General features: G+C 38.4%; 1 protein-coding gene across 1 annotated transcript; it reads left to right on the top strand.

The window, feature by feature from the left end:
- Window positions 1-599: 599 nt before the first annotated feature.
- Window positions 600-23,547, top strand: LOC140229811 (uncharacterized). Its single transcript, XM_072310044.1, has 4 exons — window positions 600-704; window positions 7,302-7,580; window positions 22,497-22,640; window positions 23,419-23,547. Exons 1-4 carry the CDS (start codon window positions 600-602, stop codon window positions 23,545-23,547), a joined length of 657 nt encoding a protein of 218 aa, XP_072166145.1.
- The last annotated feature ends 3,631 nt before the right edge of the window (window positions 23,548-27,178 follow it).

Raw genomic sequence — 27,178 nt, 5'->3', positions numbered from 1 at the left:
TATAGAGATACATCAGATCTAACGTGGCAAACATGAGAATTATAATTAAAAAAACAACAAAGGATCGTAATTGAGTATCAATGGTGCTTGTCAAATTTCTCAAAATTATTATTTTTTTCCTCAGATAGGAGTTTGCATAAGTTTACCCATAGTCCTTTCAAACACAAGACCTTGGTTCATTTATGAGTGTGTCAGCCATTCTAATGTAAATTCCTCATTAAGAATTTGTATTTCCTCCTATCTGTTTAATCTACATTCTGTATATTATAATCAAGCACAAACTCTTCAAATGATTTATTCCCAGACTGGACAGGATCTGATAAATCATTAACTTAAATTAAACCCTTATGTAAACAATCGTCATGTTCAAAGTATTGTTTTTGATTTGGATCTTATTGAACCATAAAGATTGACATGTACCTAATTTCTGTGTGCCCATCTGATCAGTAATAGTAACTTGCAGTCTCTCAGTTTTTGTCTAATGCTTTCTTTCTCACTAGAATCACTTTCAGTACGCCCAGGTCTTCTTCCAGCTCGGAGACCTAGACCGTGCCCTGAGAGAGAACAAGCGAGGGCAGACTTTATGTGCAGCAACCAAGATGACAACGGTTGACTTGAATGACCTCAAATGCCAAGCTGCAAGGATATCCTTGCAAATTGAAGCCTGTAAACCGAATACAAGGGAGGCCAGTGACAGAAATAAGGTGAGTAGAGTTTGTCACTTAGGATCATTGCTCAAAGACATGTAACCAACCCCATGCTCAATCATTGACAAATAGAATTGTGTAGATACAATAGAAAGAAACTGGCAATCTAGCCTGTATGCAGGCCATAACAAATTGTCTGTATTACATAGGGAGTGTAATGCCATGCTCGCTTTCTAACAGTCTTTTGAGAGAATGTGCATTTGTCTATACAGTGAGTGTCTGTGCTGTAGTGTAGATTTTTCCAATCATTTTCTTGATTATTCCACTGGATTTTGAACAAAATGTTGCAATTCAAGGGCACTTTAGAGTGTTTCGAATGCTTGTATCAAATTTGATTTTTTTTGTTCATCAATGTTGAAACATTGTGGTTCAATTTTTTCTTTGACACCTGTTTTTTGGGCAAGGCCAATGTAACATGCATGTTACGTGTGGGACATTTCAGAGGCTTCTATGACCTGAAAAATAGTTTAAAGGGACTTTGATTACCGTAAAGTTCCGTGTATAAGACGCACTTTTTTTCCGTCGGAAAATATGAAAAATCAGTGGTGAGTCTTATACATGGGTACAGTCAAATCACGGAAAAAAATCTTTAACATACACCCAATTTTATAAGGTCAACTTGGGGCTTATGCCCATCGACATCCGGAGGGTAAGCAATCATTAAAACGTACGGATAAACAAGCGATGTATCAATCTCGACACATGCAACAGCTGTAAATACGGGATAAACTTACATTGGCCTTGTGTAGTAACGATGTATCAATCTGGCCATTATAGACAACAGCTGTAAATACGCGATGTATCATTAAAACTTACCGATGTATGTATATCGGTCTACCAAGCTACCAACAGCCAACCTAGTAGCTGTAATACGCGATGTACAGGTATCATTACTAAATTACCGATACCGTAAAACTTATCGATGTACTAGTATCAATCTGGCCATAGACAAAAGCTGTAAAGTACGGAGTAGGATCGACCCAATGTCACCGTAAAATGTGAACGATGTGCCAAGCATGTACTACTAGTATAGTATGCATATCCCTGGCGTTCGTTTGCTCTTCACATAGCCTTTTGCAAAGGTAGCGGAGGCTCTCGCAATGGACTTGCGTGCACACAGCGATCAGATCGGAGCGCGCTTGCCCGTTGCGCGCTGCGTGTGCAAGTCCATTACATTGCTGTCTGTGTGCGTGTGCTAATAGTGAGCTGCCTTATTGCAAAAGGCTAGCACTACATACAAGCATGGTACAAGAGAAACATGTGTTACACAGGTAATCCGAGGCGAAACAACAGTGAGTGTACCTTACGCACCGTACGTCTCGGCGTACGATCCCTCTAACATCGTGCTTCTAGTCTGACTCGCGCCAATATGCGAGTATGATAGCAAAGATCGTACCGTACACTCTGAGTACGATCTTCTATGATACCATACCCTTGTACCCCACGATAGAAAGGCAAAACAATAGCAAAAGAGTAACGAGACAAGTCTCACATTTTGCGTCTTCCATATTTTGCTGATGTCCGATGAATTCCGTGAAAAGAAAGTTTACAAGGAAACGAAAAATTGAGCAAACACATGCTGCATTCTAGGGAAATTTTGAGCTGATGACACACAATATTTGCGTGGAAATTTGGGTGTGTGTGGTTTTTTTTTTTTTTAATTTTAGGTCAGAAAGTAGGGGTGCGTCTTATACACGGAACTTTACGGTACACACATGCATTACTGCAGAATGATTCTGTAGGGAAAGATTTTGGCCATGAGGTCAAAGGTCATGTGAAAATGTCAAAATGCCACAATATTTCCCCATATTTGAAATATACTCTGTAGCTCAATATATTGTTGAGATCACTCAGCTGTCATATAAACTTTTTTTTTTTTTTCATTTTCATCTTCTTCTTGAAAATCATATTGTAGCATCCCTGGGGGAGGGGGATAGGATCTCGATTTGTTCAAATAGACACCATGCTCCTCCTAGGGGGCCCCCAGGGGAGCTTCAACCCCCAAATCTAAAACTCTCTAGAATCAGAAGTGATAGACCTACAACATGTAGGTTAATACTATGGGCAATTCCACGGTAACTGACGTTACGCGTAAGGATTTTCATGAAATTGTTTATGTTGTAGTTTTGTGAATGAAAGCACCCGGGGCTTGTAATTAGCATTGATGAATGAGTTCATGAGAATGAAGAAATAGGTGGAAAGTTTTTCTCTCAAACTGCATTTCTTATCAGATAGCAAGTGAAAATGTGTCGGTAACTGACGTTACGGAAAAAGGACATGGGAAATTATGGTGTAGATTTAAATGGAAATATCTCATGTCCCTGACTTCTAAACTCTATGTGTTGTATATGGCAATATACCTAGGTTCTTAGGAACAGTTGTGCAAAATATTAATGTGCACTTTAGATATTTCCTTTTAGCACCATGCCAATTTCAGTGAAGGCATGACGGTAACTGACGTTACGTAACTGACGTTACGCTTACATTTGCCATAGGGTTTACACATGGAAAATCATGATTTGGAATAGTTTTGTGATATTTTATAATTCTGACCTTTCAGAGTGATTTCTTTGATATGGAATCATACCTTGGTTCATCAATTACAAATACCCAAATGAAATGAAACATTAGTCTATTTTCTTTGTGTTTAATGAAAACTTAAAGGGAAACATGTCAGTAACTGATGTTACGTAACTGACGTTACACATACTTTTGCTATGGGGTTTACAAAGAACAAATTTATTTAACAAGTTAGACTGCTGCAGTATACCAGTAACAATCCCAGGCATTTACTTAGCAACAAATTAAAACAAAATCTAGACACAAATGGGATGGGGTCCTTAGGGGGCAAGCTCCCCCCCCCCCCCATGCCATAGCACAGTTGAGCAAAAATAATGTAAATGCACCAGAGGATATTTCTTGACATTTGTCTTAAGATTGAATGCTTATTCAACAGTTATGATTACACAGAGCCATTTAGATTCAGCAGTTCCAAGTATGAATATTGACATAACTAAGGGTTTTTTGTTGTTGTTGTTGTTGTTGTTTTGTTTTTTTTTTAATGAACAGGAACGTTTCTATCTACATATAGAGTACCCCACCCATAATGCCCTGCAGTACTACACAAAACACAGATATTTTTGTGTGTGAAAAAAAAAAATATCTTTCAGGTCATGGGGAAAAAACACATACAAATAAAAATATTCATAGGGCCTATATATGTATGTAATCTACTGTGATATATTCTTTCTTCTTTTCTTTATTTTACTCCTTCTCCCTCAAGGCATTGTTAGGGCCACAAATAAAAAAAAAAAATGATCTCCATTATCAATAATGATTTAAATGAATAGTGTTACACTTTTAATATTTTTTCTGTGAAGAAGAATCATGCTATTTTGGTCAAAAGGGCATTATTTGTTTATTCCTTGCTTGAAGGAATGTAATTGTTTTTCTTTTCCTTTTCACTGGTATATCAAGGCTTGCAAATACATCCCAGATACCAAGAAATAGAACTTTGCAACGAAAGAATTCTAAGATCAATATAAACGAATCTTCCTGTTCATAATTATCATGTATTACAAAAATGTCCCTGCATGAATGAAATAAAGTAATCAACAAATCTGAAGTTTTTTTTTAGTTTACCCTAGAATCACCTCTCACTTTGAGCAACATCAGTGTTAAACGTTGAGCAACATCAGTGTTAGTTTCAAACAGTAATGACAGTACATGCCTTATGTCAGGCCTGCTTATGTACCAAATGCTACTACCATTTCAAGATGTGCCATACCACACATTTAAGTGCAAGCGAAGAAATATATCTGTTCCTGCATTTGCCTTTAGGTAGAAACTTCACTAAGCTTCCAGAAAAAAAGAAAAATGCTAGCAAAAGTAGTCATTAGTAAAGATTATAAAACTGTTGGTATACAGCTGTACACAAGCTTTTTAATAGAACAAGGTGGTTACCATGCAACCACATCATTGATTAGACCCACAAATTTGGTAGCTTTATCATCCCGTAGGACTGTGAATGTACTGTATAGTAATTTGAGTGCATTATATATTGCATGTGGTAAACCTAAACTTCCAGATAATTTAACCTTAAACTTGTGTTGAACAGAAAATCAAAAGCTCAACCCCCCCCCACCAAAAAAAAAGATAAATAAATGAATAAGATAAAATGAACAAAAAAAAAATGTATCCATGGACATACAGTGTACCATGGTGAGGACATCATTCCCTATCAAAGTTTTCAGATGTATTGAAATGGCCTAAAGTAAAAACATTTGCCAAAGTTATAATTACTGACATGGTAACTGACGTTACATACTGGTATATGACATTTCGGTAACTGACGTTACACATTTTGATGTGTTCATTTGACTCTCCAGTATGCCAAGTATCCTTATTTTCTGGTATTGAAAGGAAGGCATATGGGCATACATTAGAAATCCTAAGTTACATCATACAGCTCACTTTCTTTGATGAATAAAGTTAAAGATTCCTTGTTTTTGGTAACTGACGTTACATCCATCATTGTCAAACTAATTAAAAGTTTTTATAAAATTCTCTAAAGCAACTAGCTTTTTCTTTCTATCATGTGGTAAAAGACTTGTCTGGTAACTGCATACATATAAAAGATTGTTGTTTAGAGTACTAGTAAAGTGGATATACAGAGGGTAAATTATGTGACAATACACTCTTTCTTACCATTGAGTTATAAGCATATTTTGGCAGCCATTTTGAAAATCAAAATGGCCGCTTTTATTGAAAAACATAATGATTCTTAAAACTTCAACTCAAGTATTGTCTAAAAATGTATGGTGTTTGAAACAAATATCATTTTGAATTTTCGGCATCTGTGTCCTACATACCGTGGAATTGCCCCTATGAGTTAGTACATTGATGACTGTAGTATTGTGTAACGATGCACAAAGTTATCACTACCCCCTCCCGTATGATGATGAACAGGATACCTGTTCACCTCCACCAGTCAATGACCCCTACCAATACTCTCCACCTCCAGTGAGTCATCAACCTTCATCATCCCTTCAGTATACATTGTACTTCTAGCCCCATCTAATTTACGACCAGGCTAAGTCAAACCTAAACATCTTGCCCTTCCCCCATTGATTGCTTAGAATTGTTGTTGAATCCAAATCCAAGTAACGGTATACTACTTCCTTTGTAAAACCAGTCCTACCTTTGTTTCTATCACAACCAAAGTTTTGCCTAATTGAAATCCTCCCCTAACAAGAAGACTCCACCCATAATTACCCATTCACCCATTCACAACATATTAACTGTATACTACCAATGTGTATCATTCAATGTACAATTGTATGAAGAGAATTGTATCATTTGAGAGATGGTGAGTGTGATACAAATATTGGGCTTCTGAATCACTGAGTGAAAAGGATAGAATCTGATTGATGAATAGCAGAGCTCGATCATGTGCTGTATGTGTCATTTAATTTAGCCAATCTATTTTTTTTTTTGCAAATCGGGACTTTCCAACAATTTCACGAGTGGTTAGATTTGCAATTGTGGAGTACAGTAATGAACAGAGAAATGTACGGGTGCTCATCACATTCACTTCGGGATAAGATTTGATATTGTCACATGTTGTCATGTATTGTTGCCCATATGCATATCTTTGGATTAAAAAAAACAAACTCACAAAATATATGGCATATATAGTATGTAGTGAAGAGAGAAAAGATATATCTCTCATGAGCTTACCATGATGGTTTGCTACAATCATGGATGCAGATTATTGAATACTGGAACAGGTGGCATCAGGTTGGTAATGACAAAATTGGGGAGAGTAGTGGGTACAACTGTACATGAATAAGCAGAATGGGTTAAGTCACAATGATGATAGACTAAAGTGGGTAGAGTTGAGTTATGAAAGCAAGGGGAATGGAAATGGAAATGGTTTGATAAGTGACGACATTGTACATTGTGTTGAGTCAGATTGATGCAATTTTATAGTGAATTTCAGAGAGTTCAGTTATTTTCTGAAATACTTGGAGCAAAACTGATGATTAACTTTATGTAATAGGGTCAGTCCGCTAGGTCTGGTATTTTAAGGCTTACCATGTCGGTTTGATACGAAAATGCCAAAAAAAATTGAAAATTTGCTTGAGATCACAGAATAAGAGAGATTCTTACAACAGATATTGTTATGTAAAACGAAACGAAAGTAACCCAAACATGTGAATTAATTTGATAATTACAATTTCATGTCAGCATGAAATTATTTAGAATTTTCATTTTCTTTTGTTCCAGTTTTCAGTAAAGTAAGTGATGTTCAATCTACTTGCTCTTTGACTTTCCTGCAATGGGTCATATAAAGAGATGACTTATCCCTCCCTTCCCACAAATCAAGAAAAAGTTGTTCACAGTTTACTACATATAGGCTGTTTTTTATGTGATTCCCACTGTTGTTTCAAACTAAGTCGAATCTTTATCATACAGTTCAGTCTATTACTTAGTTAAGATAGTACCATGATGTTATGTAACCACTGAATATGCTCAAGTGATTGTTATTGTGATGATTGCTAAGACCGCAGGATTGTTGTTCTTTTCCACCAGGCTCACAGATCCAAGAAGAGGAAGAAGAGGGAGATGGAGGAGGAAAAGCGTCGACTTGCGGAGGAGCAGCGTCGACTTGCGGAGGAGCAGCATCGAAAGCTTGAAAAGCAGAAGGAGGCGGAGAAAAGGGAAAAGAAGAAAAGGAAGAAAGAACAGGCAGCAGCTAGAAAGCAACAAGAGGCATCGTCAGTAAAAAGGGATGACAACCTACAGGCCAGACTTCAAGAGGAGGCAGAGAGAAAAAAACTGGAGGAAGAGGCTAGGAGGAAGCTAGAGCTGGTGAGTGTGATAACCATTATTAGACTTCTGAAATAATGAGTAAAAAAGGCGGGGTCGAGGGTAATGGATAGCTGAGGTTTGTTTGTGAATGTCCTAAGGGAAAGAAGAACAGAAACGTCTCCAACCCCTCCTTGCAGATGGTAGAAAAATCCTGTGTTATTATCATGATCATAATTGCAATGAAGTAATTTTGAAATAGAAATATTCTATAAGTCTGATAGCAAATTATTGTAATTTCAATTCTTGAAAACATGTTTAGCAAAGCAAGGTCTGGAGGTGGTTTCATTTCTTGATTTGCTCAATTTTTGGTTTCCAAAACATGAATTGAGGCAGAGCTTCGCTGGATCGTACGCTTGCTTTCTCTCAGTGACTCTGCAAAATGTAAATTGCAATCTGCGCGCTCTGCATAAGGGAAGGGATATTTATTCTCACTAGCGTTCTACCGCGGGATCCCGCAAATTTGCGGTAGGACGATTTGCCAAACGCATAATACGCGCTGAACGTTTTTTTCTATGCGCAGCGGCAGGGGAAAAAAATCGTGCGGAGGAACGCGGTAGGACGCTGATCGTCCTGCCGCGGTAGGACGGGCATGATTCATTCTTCGTGTGCACGCAACTACGGGCAGATACTGAAGTGGTGCACGCACACCCTTTCCCCGTCGATCGGATCATCTCTGTGGCACAATCTTTCTAACGTTTGATGCATGCACGATACACTCGTTCATGTTGTAGTGTATTTGGGCGGCTCGTGAGTTTCACGCGGGGTTAGTAACGGTGCGTTTCAATTTTTGAGTTCTCACGATCGTATTAATAAACATTATACACTTTCTTTCGATCTCAACATAAGCAAAACTGCGTTTGACTTGTTTGCACTTTACGAATTCTTCGAGCTCTGTCACAGCACGATCATGACAAAGTTTTGTCAAATTCATTCGAAATCATGCTCAGCAAAACTGCGTGTGATTTGTCTGACTACAAATATACAATCTAGCAAATTCTTTGGGCTCTCTCCATTACGATCATGACATTTTTTAATCTAATTTTATCTTTTTAAAGTTTTTGTTCGATCTCACTTTCAGGAAAATTGCGAGTATTTTTTTTTCTTTGAGTTTGTACAGTATACAAATGACGCACAGGTCTGAGTGCGTCAGTCGGAATTGTGTGCATAAGGTAACTATGGAATGCTTAACCCACGAGGCGAAGCCGAGTGGGTTTAGGCTAAATTCCATAGTTACCGCATGCACACTATATTCCGACTGACGCACGAAAAGACATGTGCGTCATTTGATTTATAGAATGGGTAAATTTCTTGTCAAAAACCCAGTTTTCTATCGTGTTACCCGATGACAAAATTACTGGATGCATTTCCTTTTGGCTTTCCGTAAAGGGCATGCATACCCGTACTTACGGTTTTTACTGGATGCATGGCCAGCCATGCATAAGTTTTTACTGGATGCATGGCCAAGCCGAGTGCGCGAACGCTTGCTTTAGTGCGCGAACCTTTGTTACAAGTACGCGTACTCTTGCTAAGTGCGCGATAACATGTTTACCACTGTGACTCAGCGTGCGGCCAGTAAAAATGAACACATAGCTCTCGACCAATCAGATCGCAGGATTCTCGCTACCCATTCTATAATACGATCATGACATGTGAAGCAATCTATCACACACTTTCTCATACTAACAAGCTACTCAGTAGTAGTAAAGTTGGGCAAGCGTTTTGGAACAAGGAAAAAAATGCTTGACCGAATCGGGCAAGCAAATTATTTTGAAGTCATCCTTTTCCCCCACATTTTCCCTGAGCTCCAATATCAATAAACCCATAAAAATCGAGCATACGGAAGCCCTAAACTAACGACTGTCTAGCGCTGCTACGCAGTTTCAACAACTTTCTAACACTTACTTTTTGATGAAACACGAACACTCGAGAGATCGCTATGATCGGAAGTACAAGTAGTTATACAATGTACTTGAATATTCCAATGCAATTTGTGTGTGAATAGTACTAAGTATTCCGTAGTGACAAAGCCCAATATTTTGGCAGTAAAAGTAACCACCAGCAGAGGACTGGCGTTTTCTGCTCGCCGTAAGCTGTTTGCAGGTGAGTATAGGTGACCCCCCTCGTAAACAGCCATACAGTAACTGTTTGTGCACCACGTGTCTGTAGAGCACGCAGCGAATTCGGAGAAACAAAACAGAACGCAGTCACGTAGACAAAGTTGTGAACACCAACTTGACCAAGAAGGAAAACATGAAAAATCCCACGATGGCAAGGTGCCAGACTTGGGGGAAGGGTGGGGCGGTAGAATAGAGAGCATTCAACAAAGGAAACCGCGCGCACTGGTGCATTCCTGGAGGTTATAAGCAGTCTGGGGCCTGGGGGACCCGGGATGGACAGGTAAGGAAAGCAAATCGAAGACCGAGGGCGAAGACCAAGGATGTCAAACATTTAATACGATTCGTTATCACAGGCTATTTTTTCTTTTTCCTCTCATTTCTTATCTGTCTGATCTTTCATTTATCGGTAAAAAGAAAAAAAAAACATTAATTGATGTCAGGATTCAAATACTAGTAACTTGTTTTTTTTTTGTGTGCCTTATTTTCTTTTCTACTGAATTATATCTTACCTCAATTATCACCACTGATCAGGGAAAAAACAACAGTAACTGTTCGTTTCTCACAGTTCACAATCCGAAGTTTTTTGTTTTTGTTTTTGTTTTGTTTTGTTTTTTTTTTAATAAAGAAAAAATATGAAAGAGAGAAAAAAAAGTTTCGGTTTTCCGAAGGTTCGCTTAGCAAAATATGGAAAAAGAAGAAGAAAAGTTAAGTAATTTTGAAGGTTTGTTGATTCGAAAGCGAAACACAATGTGTTATTCTGAAGATTCCGCAATCCCGAAACTAATAGGCCATAAGTTTCGTACCACGCAGACCTATACATGAGAGTTCGTTCTAAGATTAACAAACTTTTTCTCAGATTTACAAACCCTGGGGATAATGCAACAGTAATATTCGTATTAACGAATCCTTATATTTTCTTTAACAAACATCTGGAGATTTTGCGTGTTTCAGATTCGAAATAACGGGGTCATCCTACGAGACCGACACCCACGACTCATACAGCCCACGAGTTCGACATTGAAAACAGGTCCATGAGTCATGCAGGTCACGAGTCATAGAGCCCACAAGTTCGACGCTGGGCAAATGAAGTTCATGAGTTCGACACTCGGTAAAAACGGCTCACGAGTTCGACATAAATAAAAACAGCCCACGAGTTCGATGGATATAGAACACGGGATTTAATGTGTCGGTCTCGTTAGGCCTTTTTTGCTCACGTTATTCAAATACCGGTTTTGATTGATTGGCTAAACACAGTCACGTGATGGAGGCACATTGGTTATGTTCGCCCATGGGCAGAACATTTTTGTAATGCTCTCCCATGGGAAAACATTTTCACGTAAGAAATGACAAACGATACCAAACGATTGTACGATCATATTTTTCACGCAATCGATAGGATATAAATTTGCCTATTCCGTACAATGTGAAAATTAAAGCAGATGACCGATAATTGTAATGCGTACGAAAGTGTGATAATTTGACTAACCCATATAGGCCTAATCTAACAGATAATGACTTTCGTTGTCGGGAACATGTACCAAACATTCCACCATCAGGGTTTGAAACACTATTTCGGGAGGCTGTAAGTTCCTCGACTTCGTCTCGGGACTTATAACCTCCCTCAATAGCATTCCAAACCCTTCGGATGGAACATTCGGTATTTTCCCTCCCCGCCAGTGGACATCATCTATGTCGAACTCAGGGCTGTATGACTCGTGAGGTGTATGACTCCTGGACAGTATATTATGTAAATATGACTCGTGGGTGTCGGTATCGTGACGTACATGCACCCGAAATAACGAAACATCAGAATTTCCTTTCAACGGAATAATGTATACCGTGCCTGAAAAAAAATCAACCATTCTAAACCAAAAGATACTATACTTATTTGTTACGATTATATCTCCTCTTTTTCCATACCTCCTTGTAAGATATCACTCACTGCTATATAATACTCCTCGATAAAAAGTAAACTATGTCGAACCATTCACCATGTTAACTTATCTTGCCTCAAGGATTTTGTCTTTTCTTGATTATCCCTAATAACCAGAAGGTTCGATAATAAAAAAGAAATAAATATATTAAAAAAAAAATGAGAGGAAGAAAGGATCGAAGGTTCGTTCATTTGATAACGAAAATTGATTCGGTATACTGCAAGTTCGTTTATCAGAAAAAGTTTCGTACGACGTGATTCATTCTCTGTATCAACGAATCTTATTTCATTTCCAGAGAAACGAACCTTCGGAATAATGCCACAAGTGCAATGGGATAAACGAACCTTGTTGATTATTTTCGGATTGACAAACTTCTATATAGTCGGCAGAGGGAATCTGCGTGTATCGGATTTGCAATAACGAACCATCGGCATAACGAACCTCCTTCTTCTTCTTCTTCTTTTTTTTTTGTCGGAAATTGAACGCCACGCCTGGAAATCATCGATAGTGTCGAATAAGAATGAAACTGATTTCTTATACCTCAAAGATTATTCTTTTCTGAACTTTCTCCCAATGCCCGAATAAAAAGAGTTGTTTTAGAGCGTGTTGCTCTGAAAGTGCTTTATTCCAAAGGTTCGTAAATCCGAAAATGATGAATGATATGGCCTATTAAATTCTCCGAAGGTTTGCCAATCCGAAATGAAGGTTCGATTTTGTGATGGTTCGTTAGTTCATATATAAAAGGGTACTGTTCGTTATTCCGAAGGTTCGTTAATCCGAACATTTTGTGGCGTTATTTCGAAGGTTCGGTAATCCAAAAATGAAATAGGGTTCGTTATTCCGAAGGTCCGTTGATCCGAAAATGAAATAGGGTCCGTAACGAACCTTCGGAATAACGAGCTTTTATTTCATTTTCGGATTAACGAACCTTCGGAATAACGAACCTTATTTCATTTTCGGATTAATGAACCTTCGGAAGAACGAACCTTCGGAATAACGAATGTAACCATATGTATATGTTGAAAAAATGGTGTTATGTTGAGGTGCATGTAAACACATAATTACAAACACAAGAACACACGATTCACAAACTGGAATACAATCGTAATCTCTATTTGTGGAATTGATGAATTTTATATCTACTCCTGACATTATTGTGATGAAAGAAAAAATATCTGCTTCTTTGAATCTTTCCAAAAAAATCGAGTGAAAATATTCACCCTTAAAGGAGTGAATACAAAAAAGAGTGAATTTCGAGTGAATTTTGAGTGAAAATGTTCATTTTCACTCGTTTTAGAGTGACCTCAGGGATCACTCCAAATTCTTCGAGTGATCCCTGAGGTCACTCCAAAATGAGTGAAAATGAACTTTGCATTCAAAATTCACTCCAATTTCACACTAAATTCACTCTTTTTGTATTCACTCCTTTAAGAGTGAATATTTTCACTCGATTTTTTTAGAGAGTACGTGTGTGCGGAGATGGGTTAAGATGGTAGGTGAGTGGTCGAGTCGCGACTTGATAATGTTTTCATCAGCGTATACTCCATTACAAACAGTTTTAGAAATGGAGATATCAAGGAATGAAAATTAAATGAAAACACACACCTATACAGAATCACGCACATACCCGTTTAAAGCTGACAGAAGGTTCGTTAATCCGAAACACACAAATTCCCTATAATACCTACAGAATCCGAAAATGAAAAAGGGTTCGTTATAATCCGAACATTTGTGGCGGTATTACGAAGGTTCGTTAATCCGAAAATGAAATAGGGTTCGTTGTTCTGAATGTTCGTTTATCCGAAAATGAAATTGGGTCCGTAGCGAACATTTGGGATAACGAGCTTTGTTTCCTTTTCTGATTAACGAACCTTACTTCATTTTCGGATTAATGAACCTTCGGAATAACAAACCTTATCACTTTTTCGGATTATCGAACCTTCGGAATAACGAAACTTCGGACTAAAGAACCTTCGGAATGACGGACCTTCGGAATAACGAACTACAATCGGTAGGCGTAAATTCATACACGAATACACGATATACACCAAGAGACGAACTGGAATATAATCGTAATCTGAATATGTGGAATTGCTTTTATCATTGTTATTTTCATTTTTTCCTCTTCCTCTCCCTTCTTACGAAACTGTGATGATGAAGAAAAAAAAATTCTGCTTCTTGTATATAGGTTACTTCATTATTCCACACTTGCGTGCGAAGGTAAGGTGAGGGGTACCGAGTGGTCAGGTGTCGGGGTCATCCAACGAGACAGTGGACATTGGAGTAGTGCATACAGATGAGGCTTATGAATATGTCTTACGGTATTTTTTGAAAAAGTGGACCTTCCAGACTTTTATTTTATATTTATTTATTTATTTACAATGTATTTATTTTTGGGGGGTGGCGTATAATGTATACGCACCCTACTTCCACCCCCGCTACAGGCCTTCTGATCCTGATCATCCTCTTTGAAATAATGGGCTGCGTGTTCCCCTTGTCATTTATCAGTCCCTTCTCATCATCATTTTATAACGATGACCCCCCCCCCCCCCCCCCCCCCCCCCCCCCCCCCCCCGTCTTCGCCGCAGGTTATTCACTGCTGTATAAGTTTGTCTTAATTCGATTAAAGGAGTGGTACAATATATTGGGTGATTTTTTTTTTCATAGCAAGATACTCACAAGCAACCTTTATGAAATGTTGAAGAACATACAATTCTAAGAGGAATTGAACATTCATTTCAGCAAAATCTGTTTTGAAATAAAAACAGTGTAAAACAAACGATCGTCAAAGTGGGTCTAACTTTTCTTGAACTGCTTTATTCCACCTCCCTGATATCTCAGCCATTTAAAAACCAATTTTCATCACTAAACTTTGAATTCTTCATAGAATTATGTGTTCTCTATTATTTCATTAGAGATGTCTCATCTAAAAGAAAAAAAAAACATCTAGTCCCATCTCAAACAAAACTGTACCATCCCTTTATCGAACCTTTCCCTGTGGAATAATGAACTGTCGAAAAACTCCACAAAGAGTCCGGATAGAATTCCGCAAATACTACGTAGTGGCCATATTTTACTCTTTCTTTACACACCGATCTGCAATTCCAAACGGTAAAAACAAATGCCAGTCCATTCCAGTCAAAATGGGATGATGTTCGTTGTTCCGAAGGTTCGTAATTCAAAACAAATTTTCATCAAATACAACTTTGAATTCCTCACAGAATTATGTGCTCCTATATATAAGCAGAAATTAGTAGGGACATATTCAGCAGCTCCAAAATTCGTATTTTGCCCTAAGAATAAAGATTCCTATGTTCAGCGTTCATTGATTGCTTTATATATCAAGGACGCAATATCTGATGTTATACCAAGGACGCAATATCTGATCTCCAAATACTTCGGAAGGGGGGGGGTGCGGAAACTCCAACTGCCTTTCAGGAGAGGGGGATACTTTGATCTTCTCAAGCGAGCTTTTGTGAGAGCGAATGCAAAACTTTGTTGGGTATTTTTAATTATCGTTTACTATAAAACATAGACATGCATTGTTTTCAAGCTTTAACTTTAAACATCACCATTTCCGAAGTATATTATTCCAGTTCTTTTCCCCTAACTATAATCTGAAAGTCTGCCACATGCATGATCGCTAAACGCCACGCTTTGCGTGGATGTGCCGAAGTACGAAACGATTACAGCTCGTTATTCCGAAGGTTCGTTATTCCGAAGGCTCTTTAGTCCGAAGATTCGTTATTCGAAGGTTCGTTGCTCCGAATTTCATTTTTGGATTGACGAATCTTCGGAATAACGCCACAAATGTTCGGATTAACGAACCCTTTTTCATTTTCGGATTAACGAGCCTCTAAGTATATAGGGAATGTGCGTGTTTCGGATTAACAAACCTTCGGAATAACGAACCTTCGGAATAACGAACAGCACCCGTACGAAACACGTGGTTTCACTCAATTCAAAGGAATGAGGTTATTGCAAGTTCGATGGATCGAATGCCCCTCATGACTTAGTTGAAGAAATCAAGAAGTCTTTTACGAGCAAAGAAATAAAAATGAGAATGAAGAAAAGAAAAACCCCGAACGAAAGTTGCTAGCCAAAATATCTAAGTAAAATTTAGTGGAAATTTACAGTATATATATATAACAATAATATATATATATATATTTTTTTTTTTTCACAGGTGAAGTTCCTTCGAACTTTGAATAGGGATACGCAGTTTTGAGGGGTACGAAATTGTCATGATTTTGCTGTCTAATCGGGTACATGTAGCTCTCAGTAAGCATGCGGCTGCATAACATTCTCGTAGTGAATTTGTCTCGGCATACGAGACCCTTCATACTAGGAATATTTCTGTAATTCCATTTTTGATTGAGTGATTAATCAATCCCTTTTATAGTTCAGTGAGCATTAAAATACTGGTATTCAAGCATATATAATCGACTGTTCGATGTTGTCTAGTATGGGCCAAAAGAAAAGCTATACACAATCATGATGTGTTGCTTAGAATCATGATCTTTGCCAATTACAAGCTGATTGTTGTTCGATCGATGTTTCCAGGCTATGTCATACGCTGTTTATTACCAGAAGTGCGCGCATTCTTTCGTCCAGCACCTGGAGTCTGGCAACTGTTTTTGTGGAAATGCCCACAAGTGTGTGTTGTGTGTGTGTGTGTGTGTGTGTGTGTGTGGGGGGGGGGGGGGGTCAAGTTTCTTCTATCCGAAGAGACTGCATACGCACAATCAGCTCTTCGCTTTTATTTTACTGTCGTCAATGTTTTCCCTTATTCTTTGCTGATAATAGCATTCGTAATTTAACCGAAAATAAAAAAGGTCAAACGGTTGGTTATTCGGCAATTCCATCCAAGTTGTAAGTTAGTTTATCATAAAGAGCAATACATGTACATGTAATAGTATTTGACAATTACAACAGAGGAAGAAATGATCAAATTTGATCCTGAAATTGATCCTAATGGCGATGTAGAAGAGGGGAAACGTGGCAGATGGAAGGATTTTTTTATCATTAAATTTAAAGAAAATTACAGATCACCAGTATATTTCATGTCGTCAAAACTATATCGTGTTTTTGTGTTTATGTCAGTGCGTGTATGTGGGCATACGTTTCCTTGCGTGTTTTAATTCAACTCTCATCGTGTAATATCCCATAATTATAATTACAGCAATCTGCGCATCCCGAGAAAAAACTGAAAGATGTAGCATCTCCTTGCTCAAAGTCTTGTACTACGCCACCACCCCACCCCTCGAAAACCAACCTAACATAACATAGTGTGTTTGAAAACACCGCTGTGCTTCTCAAAAAAAAAAAAAAAAAAAATAGAGAAGAAAACAACTGTACATTTCGCGTCGTAACGTGTTGATTGCACGTCGGTCTCCCACCACTCAAAGAACATCTTACATGACACCGTGGGAGCTGAACATGAAAGTTGCGTTCTTCCCAGGCACGCACATGTTGAATGACAGCACGTGGTTATTGCGCACCTACCTCTTCTTCTGCAATTGACTGTTCACAGATTCTCTTGCAGACTGACTTGATTACAGTACTAGTAACTGTTGTTCTCAATCATGCCTAGTGTACGCGTTTCTCTTCATATTGTTATTGTGCTGTTAATAGCCTGCAGCTGCAGGCCGGGAAAACAACAGCGTGTTTGCAATGGAATTGTTGGGAATATATCACAGGTTACTACTGATTTGAGAAGAATTTGCTTTCCTGTCTTTCAAAGTGGTATGTACAGGCAATCTCCCCTAAAAGCCCAACCAATTTAACGTAAAATCCAGCGGTTTTCTTGGGATTGCAACGGTATTTTAGCAGCAGCCTATACTCCTGTAACGATAGGGAGATCTGGGGGGCATTTCATGAAGGAACTTGTCGGATAAAATATCTGACAAGTCAGTTATATCCGACAAGTTTTGAGAAATTCTTTAGTCTGATTGGCTGATTTCTCTGAACTTGTCGGATATAACTGACTTGCCAGATATTTTATCCGACAAGTTCCTTCATGAAATGCCCCCCAGGGCCCTGTTTCATAAAGCTGTTCGTAAAGTTACGAACAACTTAAGAGCGACTGGTGATCAGTTCTGATGTGCTATACTGATCAAAATTTCCATAATTCAGCACAAGAACTGATCACCAGTCGTTCGTAAGCTGTTCGTAACTTCACGAACCGCTTTATCAAACAGTACCCAGGAACGAAATTGCACATCAACCTTGGGCGTCCTTACACACGGAATGAGTTGCCCGTCGAGGCGTGGTGAATATTATGTAGGTGTCTGTACCATTATAAGAACTAATTTCCGTAAAACAGTATCCCGACAGTGAAAAGAACTGCCGTGTCGGTAAAATAATGTCAATGTGACGATCAAGCTGTAGTAACAATGTACAAAATACAATCTACAAACTACAAGAAAGACATGATATTACATTCGCTCATCAGAAGTGAAATTCATCCACCAAAATTGACGTCTAAAAAGGCGAGTCTAAGCAAGGTGTGTGACCGTGGCACATGCCGTGTTCTATGTAAATAATCATAAGAGTTGTCAAAATGCAGCTTCACGATGTCCTTCTTGTGACTTGTGTTTTGTTTTGTCGGGTTTTTTTTTTTTCTTAACAAAGGAGCTTCGATATTTGAAGATCATTTTTCCCATTGGCATTTTAACATGTCAAACGTTGCACTCTCGCTATTCGATTGCCTGACAAAGAATATGAGTCACGTGTAGATATTTTTTTCAGTGATTTCGTTCATTTATATCAACACAAGACTCGCGAATTGTCATGTCACATTAAATACTGAGTACTTAGTAGCTCATTTCACTGTCGTGAAATCAGGATTCAGGTAGGCCTACTAACTAGCCTAGACCTACTTAATCATAATCACTTCATCCTAATTGGATGTAAATTAGGGCCTACACTTTATTTTTTGAGTGATCCCAATAGAATAGTGTCTCAGCTTGAAGGTTGCGCGACGATATTTTTCCACCTCATTTGTGATTAAACTGGCATCCATACGGCCACAAACGATTTCAAGCCGTGTAATTCTAGTCTTTAAAAATGGCCATACGCATCGTAGTACACAGCTTCTGGCTCTCGTTGGTTGCGTTGCTGCTCGAATTCTCACTTCTGTTGATTGGGATCATCACACGGCGTACAACCAAACCGGGCTCCCCCCACACACACACACGTACACACAAAGCATGAGACGTGACCAAAATGTGGCGGTAGAACGCGGAGGGACGCCAGTCGTCCTACCGCGGTAGGACGATCTCTCTCTTACAGAAAAAAATCACCAGCGCGCACATCATGTCAGATAAGCCTATATACGCGTAAAATCGTCCTCGAGCGTTCCATGCGTCCTCCTGCGGTAGAACGCTAGTGAGAATAAATATCCCTTCCCTAAGCTAGCACACACTTTGTGAGTTTGAATGACAGGTCAGAAAGCTTGTACCTCTAAAACTCAAATCAAAATTAAAATCGTAATTCACAAACATTAGAAGACTACAAGATTTTTTTTTATATTGTGTGAAAGAGCTCTTCACAAATCAATATGATGGTGGACTATGATCTTAATGCAGGTTGACGAATGATTGCCGAAACAGGTGTAATTGGGTTGTTAAATGATAGTATGGGGGAAGGAGAGGGTTAGTTGAGAATTAACAAAATGATCAAGTCACGTTTGTGAATAGGTGGGAAAAGAATAGGTTATGAAAACGAGATGACTGAAAATAGTTTGATAAGTGACTGACTACAGTACATGTGTTAAGCCAGATTGATGTTATTCTGTGGTGAATTCTAGAGAGTTGAAAATTTCGGAAATGGGTGGAGTTAAAGATAATATAACGTTTTGGTACCTAAAAAGTTTCCCTGAATTTCCTTGTCTTGGTTTGTGTTTCAGGTTAAAGTACCTTTCATATAACTAGCACTGTGAGACTTACTCGCCCCAAAGTGCTCTCATGTAAAATAGTAATCATGCAATTAACTGCGACCAGCAGCCCCATACGCATAGCGTAATGGGGCTTTGCATTGTAGCGTTCAGGATCATTACAGATTTAGTATCGCGGGTAAATATCAACTTAAAATCCAAAAATTTCTTCAGTTCGAAGACTTACCAATTAGGTTGAAGTATTGAAAACAGGCTTCGGGCAACATTTGGTTCTGCCAATAGTCCCTTTCTGTTCAAATTGATGACTGAATGTGACTCGGTCGAGAGGACCTTGGGAGAGCTACATACACTGAATACTACGGCCAGCGCATGCGCACACATGCGCACAAATTTCAAATCCATGAACGGATAAGATGTCTGTGTGCGCATGCGCTGGCCGTCAATTCAGTGTAGCTCTCCCAAGGTCCTCTCGACCGAGTCACATTCAGTCATTAATTCGAACAGAAAGGGACTATTGGCAAAACCAAACGTTGCCTGAAGCCTGTTTTCTATACTTCAATTTAACTGGTAAGTCTTCAAATTGAAGAAATTTTTTGATTTTAAGTTGATATTTACATACCCGTGATACTAAATCTGTCATGATCCTGAATGCTACAATGCGAAGCCCCATTTAGCTATGCGTATGGGGCTGCTGGTCGCAGTTACACTGTATCATGCAATAATGGTTTTGTACAATACGTGTACTACCTCACCGCCGTACGGCGTCGCATATAGTAAACGGCTCTGGTACGAAACCATTATTGCATGATTACTAAGACATGAGAGCACTTTGGGGCAAGTAAGTCTCACAGTGTTAGTTATATGAAAGGTACTTTAACCTGAAACACAAACTACCGTAAGACAAGGAAATTCAGGGAAACTTTTGAGGTGCCATGTTAGTCTGACGAGAAAAACATAACAACAACAAAAACTAATCATGCTTAAAATTAAGTAATTAGAAACATTTAAAAACAAATATTTGCATGAAGCAACAATCGAAACAAAACAACAAACAAAAAGAAAATAATCAGTTGAAAGTTGAATTGACATGAATATAATTCCATGCTTGCATGAAATTATTGAAAGATCTTATTCTCTTCATACTCTATTCATTTTCAATAAATTGTATATCACTAGCCAAGAGCACATAAAAATGATTGATGGATTGATTGATTGATTTATCTATCTATTTATCTATTCATCCATATCTGTCTGTCTATAGGTCAATAGCACAATCAGGGTATGCAATTGTGTAACAGGGCAAAAATGAAAAAACTTGGTGAAAATGCTTTTTTTGTTGTTTGTTGTAGCTGAGTGTTCAAATTTTCATTTCATGTAAAGAAAGAGTCAAAATTTTGCATTAAACTGTGCATAAATTAGCATTTAAATTAGGGGTTTCGAATTACATTGAAATGACTAATATATTGGAAAAATTCATTAAAAAAAAGGAGAATGTTTTTTTCATCTGATATTGCTGTTAGATATTCCTGATAAATATCCCTTTCTTTCACCACCAGCACATAGCCATGACATACAATGTGTCACAAAATATGAATGAATTTCATATTTTCACTTCTCGGAATGGATGATCAATTTTGTAGGCATTATTTTGAATTCAAATAAAACCGCTTTTACATATTTTATCATATTTCACTTTTGCCAAAGAGTGAAGAGGCGAAACTTTCAGGAATAGGTAACAGACATATAGTGGCCATTATTACAAATTTTTATGAAATTAGGGCTGGTACTTTGGAAGATATTATATTTTTCATCAAAAAATTATCTGTACAGTTTGACCTTGAATGTGCGCACAGTGTTTGGATCAATTCTCATATTTGTAAACACAGATAGAAGAATGAATGTGAGATTTATGATGACTTGAGTTGATATCCAAGCTGTGACACTCAAACAATGACATATTAAGCCAAAATACTATGTTTTTACTTATGATATCTTTAGAAATTGAACAAGCATTGAAATATGAACACTGAACACTTATCATATGACCTTCATGCAGTATAACATGGGCATGTATCGCACTTTTTTATGCTCAGCAATTTGTAAAAATATAAAAAAATAAGTTCCTATTGCTCAAATTTGCTAAAATTTTCACACAATAGATTTCTACATATGTACAATTCATAGTTAAAAAAACAAGGATATTCAATAAGGGGAAAAGATTCTTTAAAGTAGTCAAATTAGGATATACATTTTGTACCTCACTGAAAATACTGAAAAATGGATGCACTTATTTTACTCAGCATTTGAAAATGTCTCAAAACTCAAAACTGGCTGAACATTTATTGGCAAACAGCGCACCATATTGTAGTGTGTCTTCAGTACTTTCAGGAAAAGCAGAAAAATAAGCTGTTTCTCCATGTATAGCTGTACAGCATGGGTTAAAAGGTCACAATGTCACAAAAATAAGCCAGCATTACACTCCTACCAGGATGGGACTTCAGACCTTATAACTTTCTCCAGCTGAAAGAACCACTGTTTTTTATTGCATGCAAGCAATGTCAGGAAAAAATCCATTAATTTGATACCAAACACATAGGGGTAGACTTAAAATATGGACCTCAAATCTCAATTTTACGTAAGTTGTAAAACGCTTTTTTTGACGCATTACGTGGGTTTGGGGGGACTTTTTGGTAATTAATCTTTAATAATTAACAGTAAATGAGAAGAAATTAGCTATTGTCTTACCACATGTGATAACTGATGTCTTAGCATGCTGCATGTGAATTTTTAAGTCAGTTGGTGCATTCTTTGAGAAGTTACAATTTTTTAAAGTGAGAAAGTCATGATTGCATACCCTGATTGTGCTTATCACCATCTGTCTATCTATTTATCTATCTATTGCATTTGCTGTGACTTTCCTGCATACCGTGTTGTAATGTAGTCTTCTCCTTCTCTGTGACACTTAAAGGAAAAGCTACAGAGAGACATGGAGCAAAGGGAATTACAGACAAACTTAAAGGAAGGGTCTGCTGCCCTCTTGAGTGGAAAGAACCTCCAGGCGATATTACTGTATGAGAAGGCCATGAACCTCCTGACTGCCTCAGAAAAAAAGGTAATGCAATGTTGACTGATGCGGCCAAATGATCTGCACACATAGATGTGATGTGAGGAGGGATGAGGTAATACACATTTGTCAAGTACTTGTGAGTAGGCATAGCGGTTTTTGTTTTGTATGATTTTGTAGAAAAAAATGTCAGAGTTGTTTATTGCCTAGTCAAGCTATCCATGCCAGATTGCTAATGTGAAAATTAACCTTTGTATCATTGTCTTCATAATGCATACTCAAATTTGATGTGAGTGGTCTTGTGAGATAGAGATTTCAGAGATATTCCTGGGTTTCAGGGAGCCTCAGAGTAGGCTTATGAGTTCCAAAGCATGATATAAAATTTCCAGCATCATCAGATCTCTTTACCGAAGTAGCACAAAACAATTATGTTGTGTGTAATTGCTTAAATCTACATCTTGCACAAGCCTGTGTTGGTAATAAACGATGGTGCCAATGTTGCTTTGAAGAGATGATTTTGATCATAAATTTATGGCATACCAGTACTGGTACTGTATTTCTAAAGGGGCACAAAGGGAGGTTATATCAATGTCAAATTCATTTTGAAACTCACTTGAGCATCTAGCCTTTCAGTGCTATTGTGCAAGGTTACAGGGAATCATTTAGGTCAGATGGCTTTTGAGGTTTTTAGCTCTCCTGAGCCAAAGGCTCAAGTGAACTATTTTGACCATTTATTGTTTGGTATCCTGTTCCACACACCGTCCGTCATATGTCCATCTTGTGTAAACATTTTACATTTTTCATCTTCTTGAAAATCCCATGATAGATTTTCACCAAACTTTGCAGGAAGCATCCCAAGGGGGACAGGATCTCAATGGTACCATGGCCTCCCTTTGGGCCCCTAGGAGGCCCCAAACCCTCCAAACGCCCCAAACACCCCAAACCCCCAAATTAAGGAATCTTCCCTAGAACAAGAAGTGATAGAGCTACATGAAAGTTAGTGCTGTAGTAAGTACATTGATGATTGTAGTTTCAAGTTTTTTCAGGGGGGATCAAGGGTTGCCCCCCCCCCCCATGTGGCCCGAGGGGAAAATACATGGTCAAATTTTTACCAAACTTGGAAGGTATTATTGCTAGAATGATAAAATACATATTTGCACAAATGGGCACTGTGTCTTACTTGGGGTTCCCTAGGGGCACAATACAATTCTTTGTGGAAAGGGGAGACAAATCCCCCCCAAATTAAGCAGTCGTAGGGAAGGGATATTTATTCTCACTAGCGTTCTACCGCAGGAGGACGCATGGAACGCTCGAGGACGATTTTACGCGTATATAGGCGCATCTGACATGATGTGCGCGCTGGTGATTTTTTTCTGTAGGAGAGACATCGTCCTACCGCGGTAGGACGACTGGCGTCCCTCCGCGTTCTTCCGCCACATTTTGGTCGCGTCTCATGCTTTGTGTGTACGTGTGTGTGTGCGAGCCCGGTTTGGTTGTACGCCGTGTGATCCCAATCAACAGAAGTGTGAGAATTCGAGCAGCAACGCAACCAACGAGAGCCAGAAGCTGGGTGTACTACGATGCGTATGGCCATTTTTTAACGTAAAGACTAGAATTACACGGCTTGAAATCGTTTGTGGCCGTATGGATGCCAGTTTAATCACAAATGAGGTGGAAAAATATCGTTGCGCAACCTTCAAGCTGAGACACTATTCTATCGGGATCACTCAAAAAATAAAGTGTAGGCCCTAATTTACATCCAAGGATGAAGTGATTATGATAGGTCTAGTCTAGTTAGTTAGTACCTGAATCCTGATTTAACGACAGTGAAATGAGCTATATAATGTGACATGACAATTCGCGAGTCTTGTGTTGATATAAATGAACGAAATCACTGAAAAAATATCTACACGTGACTCATATTCTTTGTCAGGCAATTGAATAGCGAGAGTGCAACGTTTGACATGTTAAAATGCCAATGGGAAAAATGAGCTTCAAATATCGAAGCTCCATTGTTAAGAAAAAAAAAACCCGACAAAACAAAACAAGTCACAAAAAGGACATCGTGAAGCTGCATTTTGACAACTGTTATGATTATTTACATAGAATACGGCATGTGCCACGGTCACACACCTTGCTTAGACTCGCCTTTTTAGACGTAAATTTTGGCGGATGAATTTCACTTCTGATGAACGAATGTAATATCATGTCTTTCTTGTAGTTTGTAGATTGTATTTTGTACATTGTTATTACAGCTTGATCGTCACATTGACACTATTTTACCGACACGGCAGGTCTTTTCACTGTCGGGATACTGTTTTACGGAAATTAGTTCTTATAATGGTACATAGGCCTACACCTACGGAATATTTACCACGCCTCGACGGGCAACTCATTCCGTGTGTAAGGACGCCCAAGGTTGTACTAGTATTAAACGATGTGCAATTTCGTTCCTGATCTCCCTATCACTGGTATCAGGAGTATCGGCTGGTGCTAAAATACCGTTGCAATCCCAAGAAAACCGCTGGATTTTACATTTTAAAATTGGTTGGGATTTTAGGGGAGATTGCCTGTACATACCACTTTGGAAGACAGGAAAGCAAATTCTTCTCAAATCAGTAGTAACCTGTGATATATTCCCAACAATTCCATTTCAAACACGCTGTTGTTTTCCCTGCAGGCTATTAACAGCATAATAACAATATGAAGAGAAACGCGTACACTACTAGTAGTAGTTGAATGATTGAGAACGTAATCAAGTCAGGAATCTGTGAGCAGTCTATTGCAGAAGAAGTCTACTCAGTTTGTGTCCAATGCGAGGTGCGCAATAACCACGTGCTGTCATTCAACATGTGCGTGGTGCCTGGGAAGAACGCAACTTTCATGTTCAGCTCCCACGGTGTCATGTAAGATGTTCTTTGAGTGGTGGGAGACCGACGCGACGTGCCATCAAAAGGTTACGACGCGAAATGTACAGTTGTTTTTTTCACTATTTTTTTTTTTTTTTTTTTTTTTAGAAGCAAAGCGGTGTTTTCAAACACTATGTTAGGTTGGTTTTCGAGTGGTGGGGTGGTGGAGGAACACAAAAATACGATGTAGTTTTGACAAAATGAAATATACTGATGATCTGTAATTTTCTTAAAATTCAATGATAAAAGAATCCTTCCATCTGCTACGTTTCCCTCTCTTCTACATCGCCATTAGGATCAATTTCAGGATCAAATTTGATCATTTCTTTCACTGTCGTAATTGTCAAATACTAGTACATGTACATGTATTGCTCTTTATGATAAACTAACTTACAACTTGGATGGAATTGCCGAATAACCAACCATTTGACCTTTTTTATTTTCGGTTAAATTACGAATGCTATTCCCAGCAAAGAATAAGGGGGAAAAAAAAAACATCGACGACAGTAAAATAAAAGCGAAGAGTTGATTGTGCGTATGCAGTCTCTTCGGATAGAAGAAACTTGACCCCCCCCCCCAAACACACACACACACACACACACACACACACACACACACACTTGTGGGCATTTCCACAAAAAACAGTTGCCAGACTCCAGGTGCTGGACGAAAGAATGAGCGCACTTCTGGTAATAAACAGCGTATTACATAGCCTGGAAATATCGATCGAACAACGATCAGCTTGTAATTGGCAAAGATCATGATTCTATTAAAGCAACACATCATGATTGTGTATAGCCTTTCTTTTGGCCCATACTAGACAACATCGAACAGTCGATTATATATACTTGAATACCAGTATTTTAATGCTCACTGATCTATAAAAGGGATTGATTAATCACTCAATCAAAAATGGAATTACAGAAATATTACTAGTATGACGGGTCTCGTATACGGAGACAAATTCACTACGAGAATGTTATGCAGCCGCATGCTTATTGAGAGCTACATGTACCCGATTAGACAGCAAAATCATGACAATTTCGTACCCCTCAAAACTGCATATCCCTATTCAAAGTTCGAAGGAACTTCACCTGTGGAAAAAATATATATATATCATTATATATATACTGTAAATTTCCACTAAATTTTACTTAGATATTTTGGCTAGCAACTGTCGTTCGGGGTTTTTCTATTCTTCATTCTCATTTTTATTTCTTTGCTCGTAAAAGACTTCTTGATTTCTTCAACTAAGTCATGAGGGGCATTCGATCCATCGAACTTGCAATAACCTCATTCCTTTGAATTGAGTGAAACCACGTGTTTCGTACGGGTGCTGTTCGTTATTCCGAAGGTTCGTTAATCCGAAACACGCAAATTCCCTATACTTAGAGGCTCGTTAATCCGAAAATGAAAAAGGGTTCGTTAATCCGAACATTTGTGGCGTTATTCCGAAGATTCGTTAATCCGAAAATGAAATTCGGAGCAACGAACCTTCGGAATAACGAATCTTCGGACTAAAGAGCCTTCGGAATAACGAATCTTCGGAATAACGAGCTGTAACCGTTTCGTACTTAGGCACATCCACGCAAAGCGTGGCGTTTAGCGATCATGCATTATGGCAGACTTTCAGATTATAGTTAGGGCAAAAGAAACTGGAATAATATACTTCGGAAA

This window comes from Diadema setosum, chromosome 6 (genome assembly GCF_964275005.1).
Source record: "Diadema setosum chromosome 6, eeDiaSeto1, whole genome shotgun sequence".
NCBI lineage: Eukaryota > Metazoa > Echinodermata > Echinoidea > Diadematoida > Diadematidae > Diadema > Diadema setosum.
This window is presented reverse-complemented; position numbering and strand designations above follow the sequence as displayed.

Bases quoted from the DNA above. Each gene is read 5' to 3' on its own strand.
- LOC140229811 (XM_072310044.1), top strand. From the start codon at position 600: ATGACAACGGTTGACTTGAATGACCTCAAATGCCAAGCTGCAAGGATA. The intron at 705-7,301 runs GTGAGTAGAGTT...CTTTTCCACCAG, and splicing joins AGGCCAGTGACAGAAATAAG to GCTCACAGATCCAAGAAGAG. The intron at 22,641-23,418 runs GTAATGCAATGT...ATCCCATGATAG, and splicing joins TGACTGCCTCAGAAAAAAAG to ATTTTCACCAAACTTTGCAG.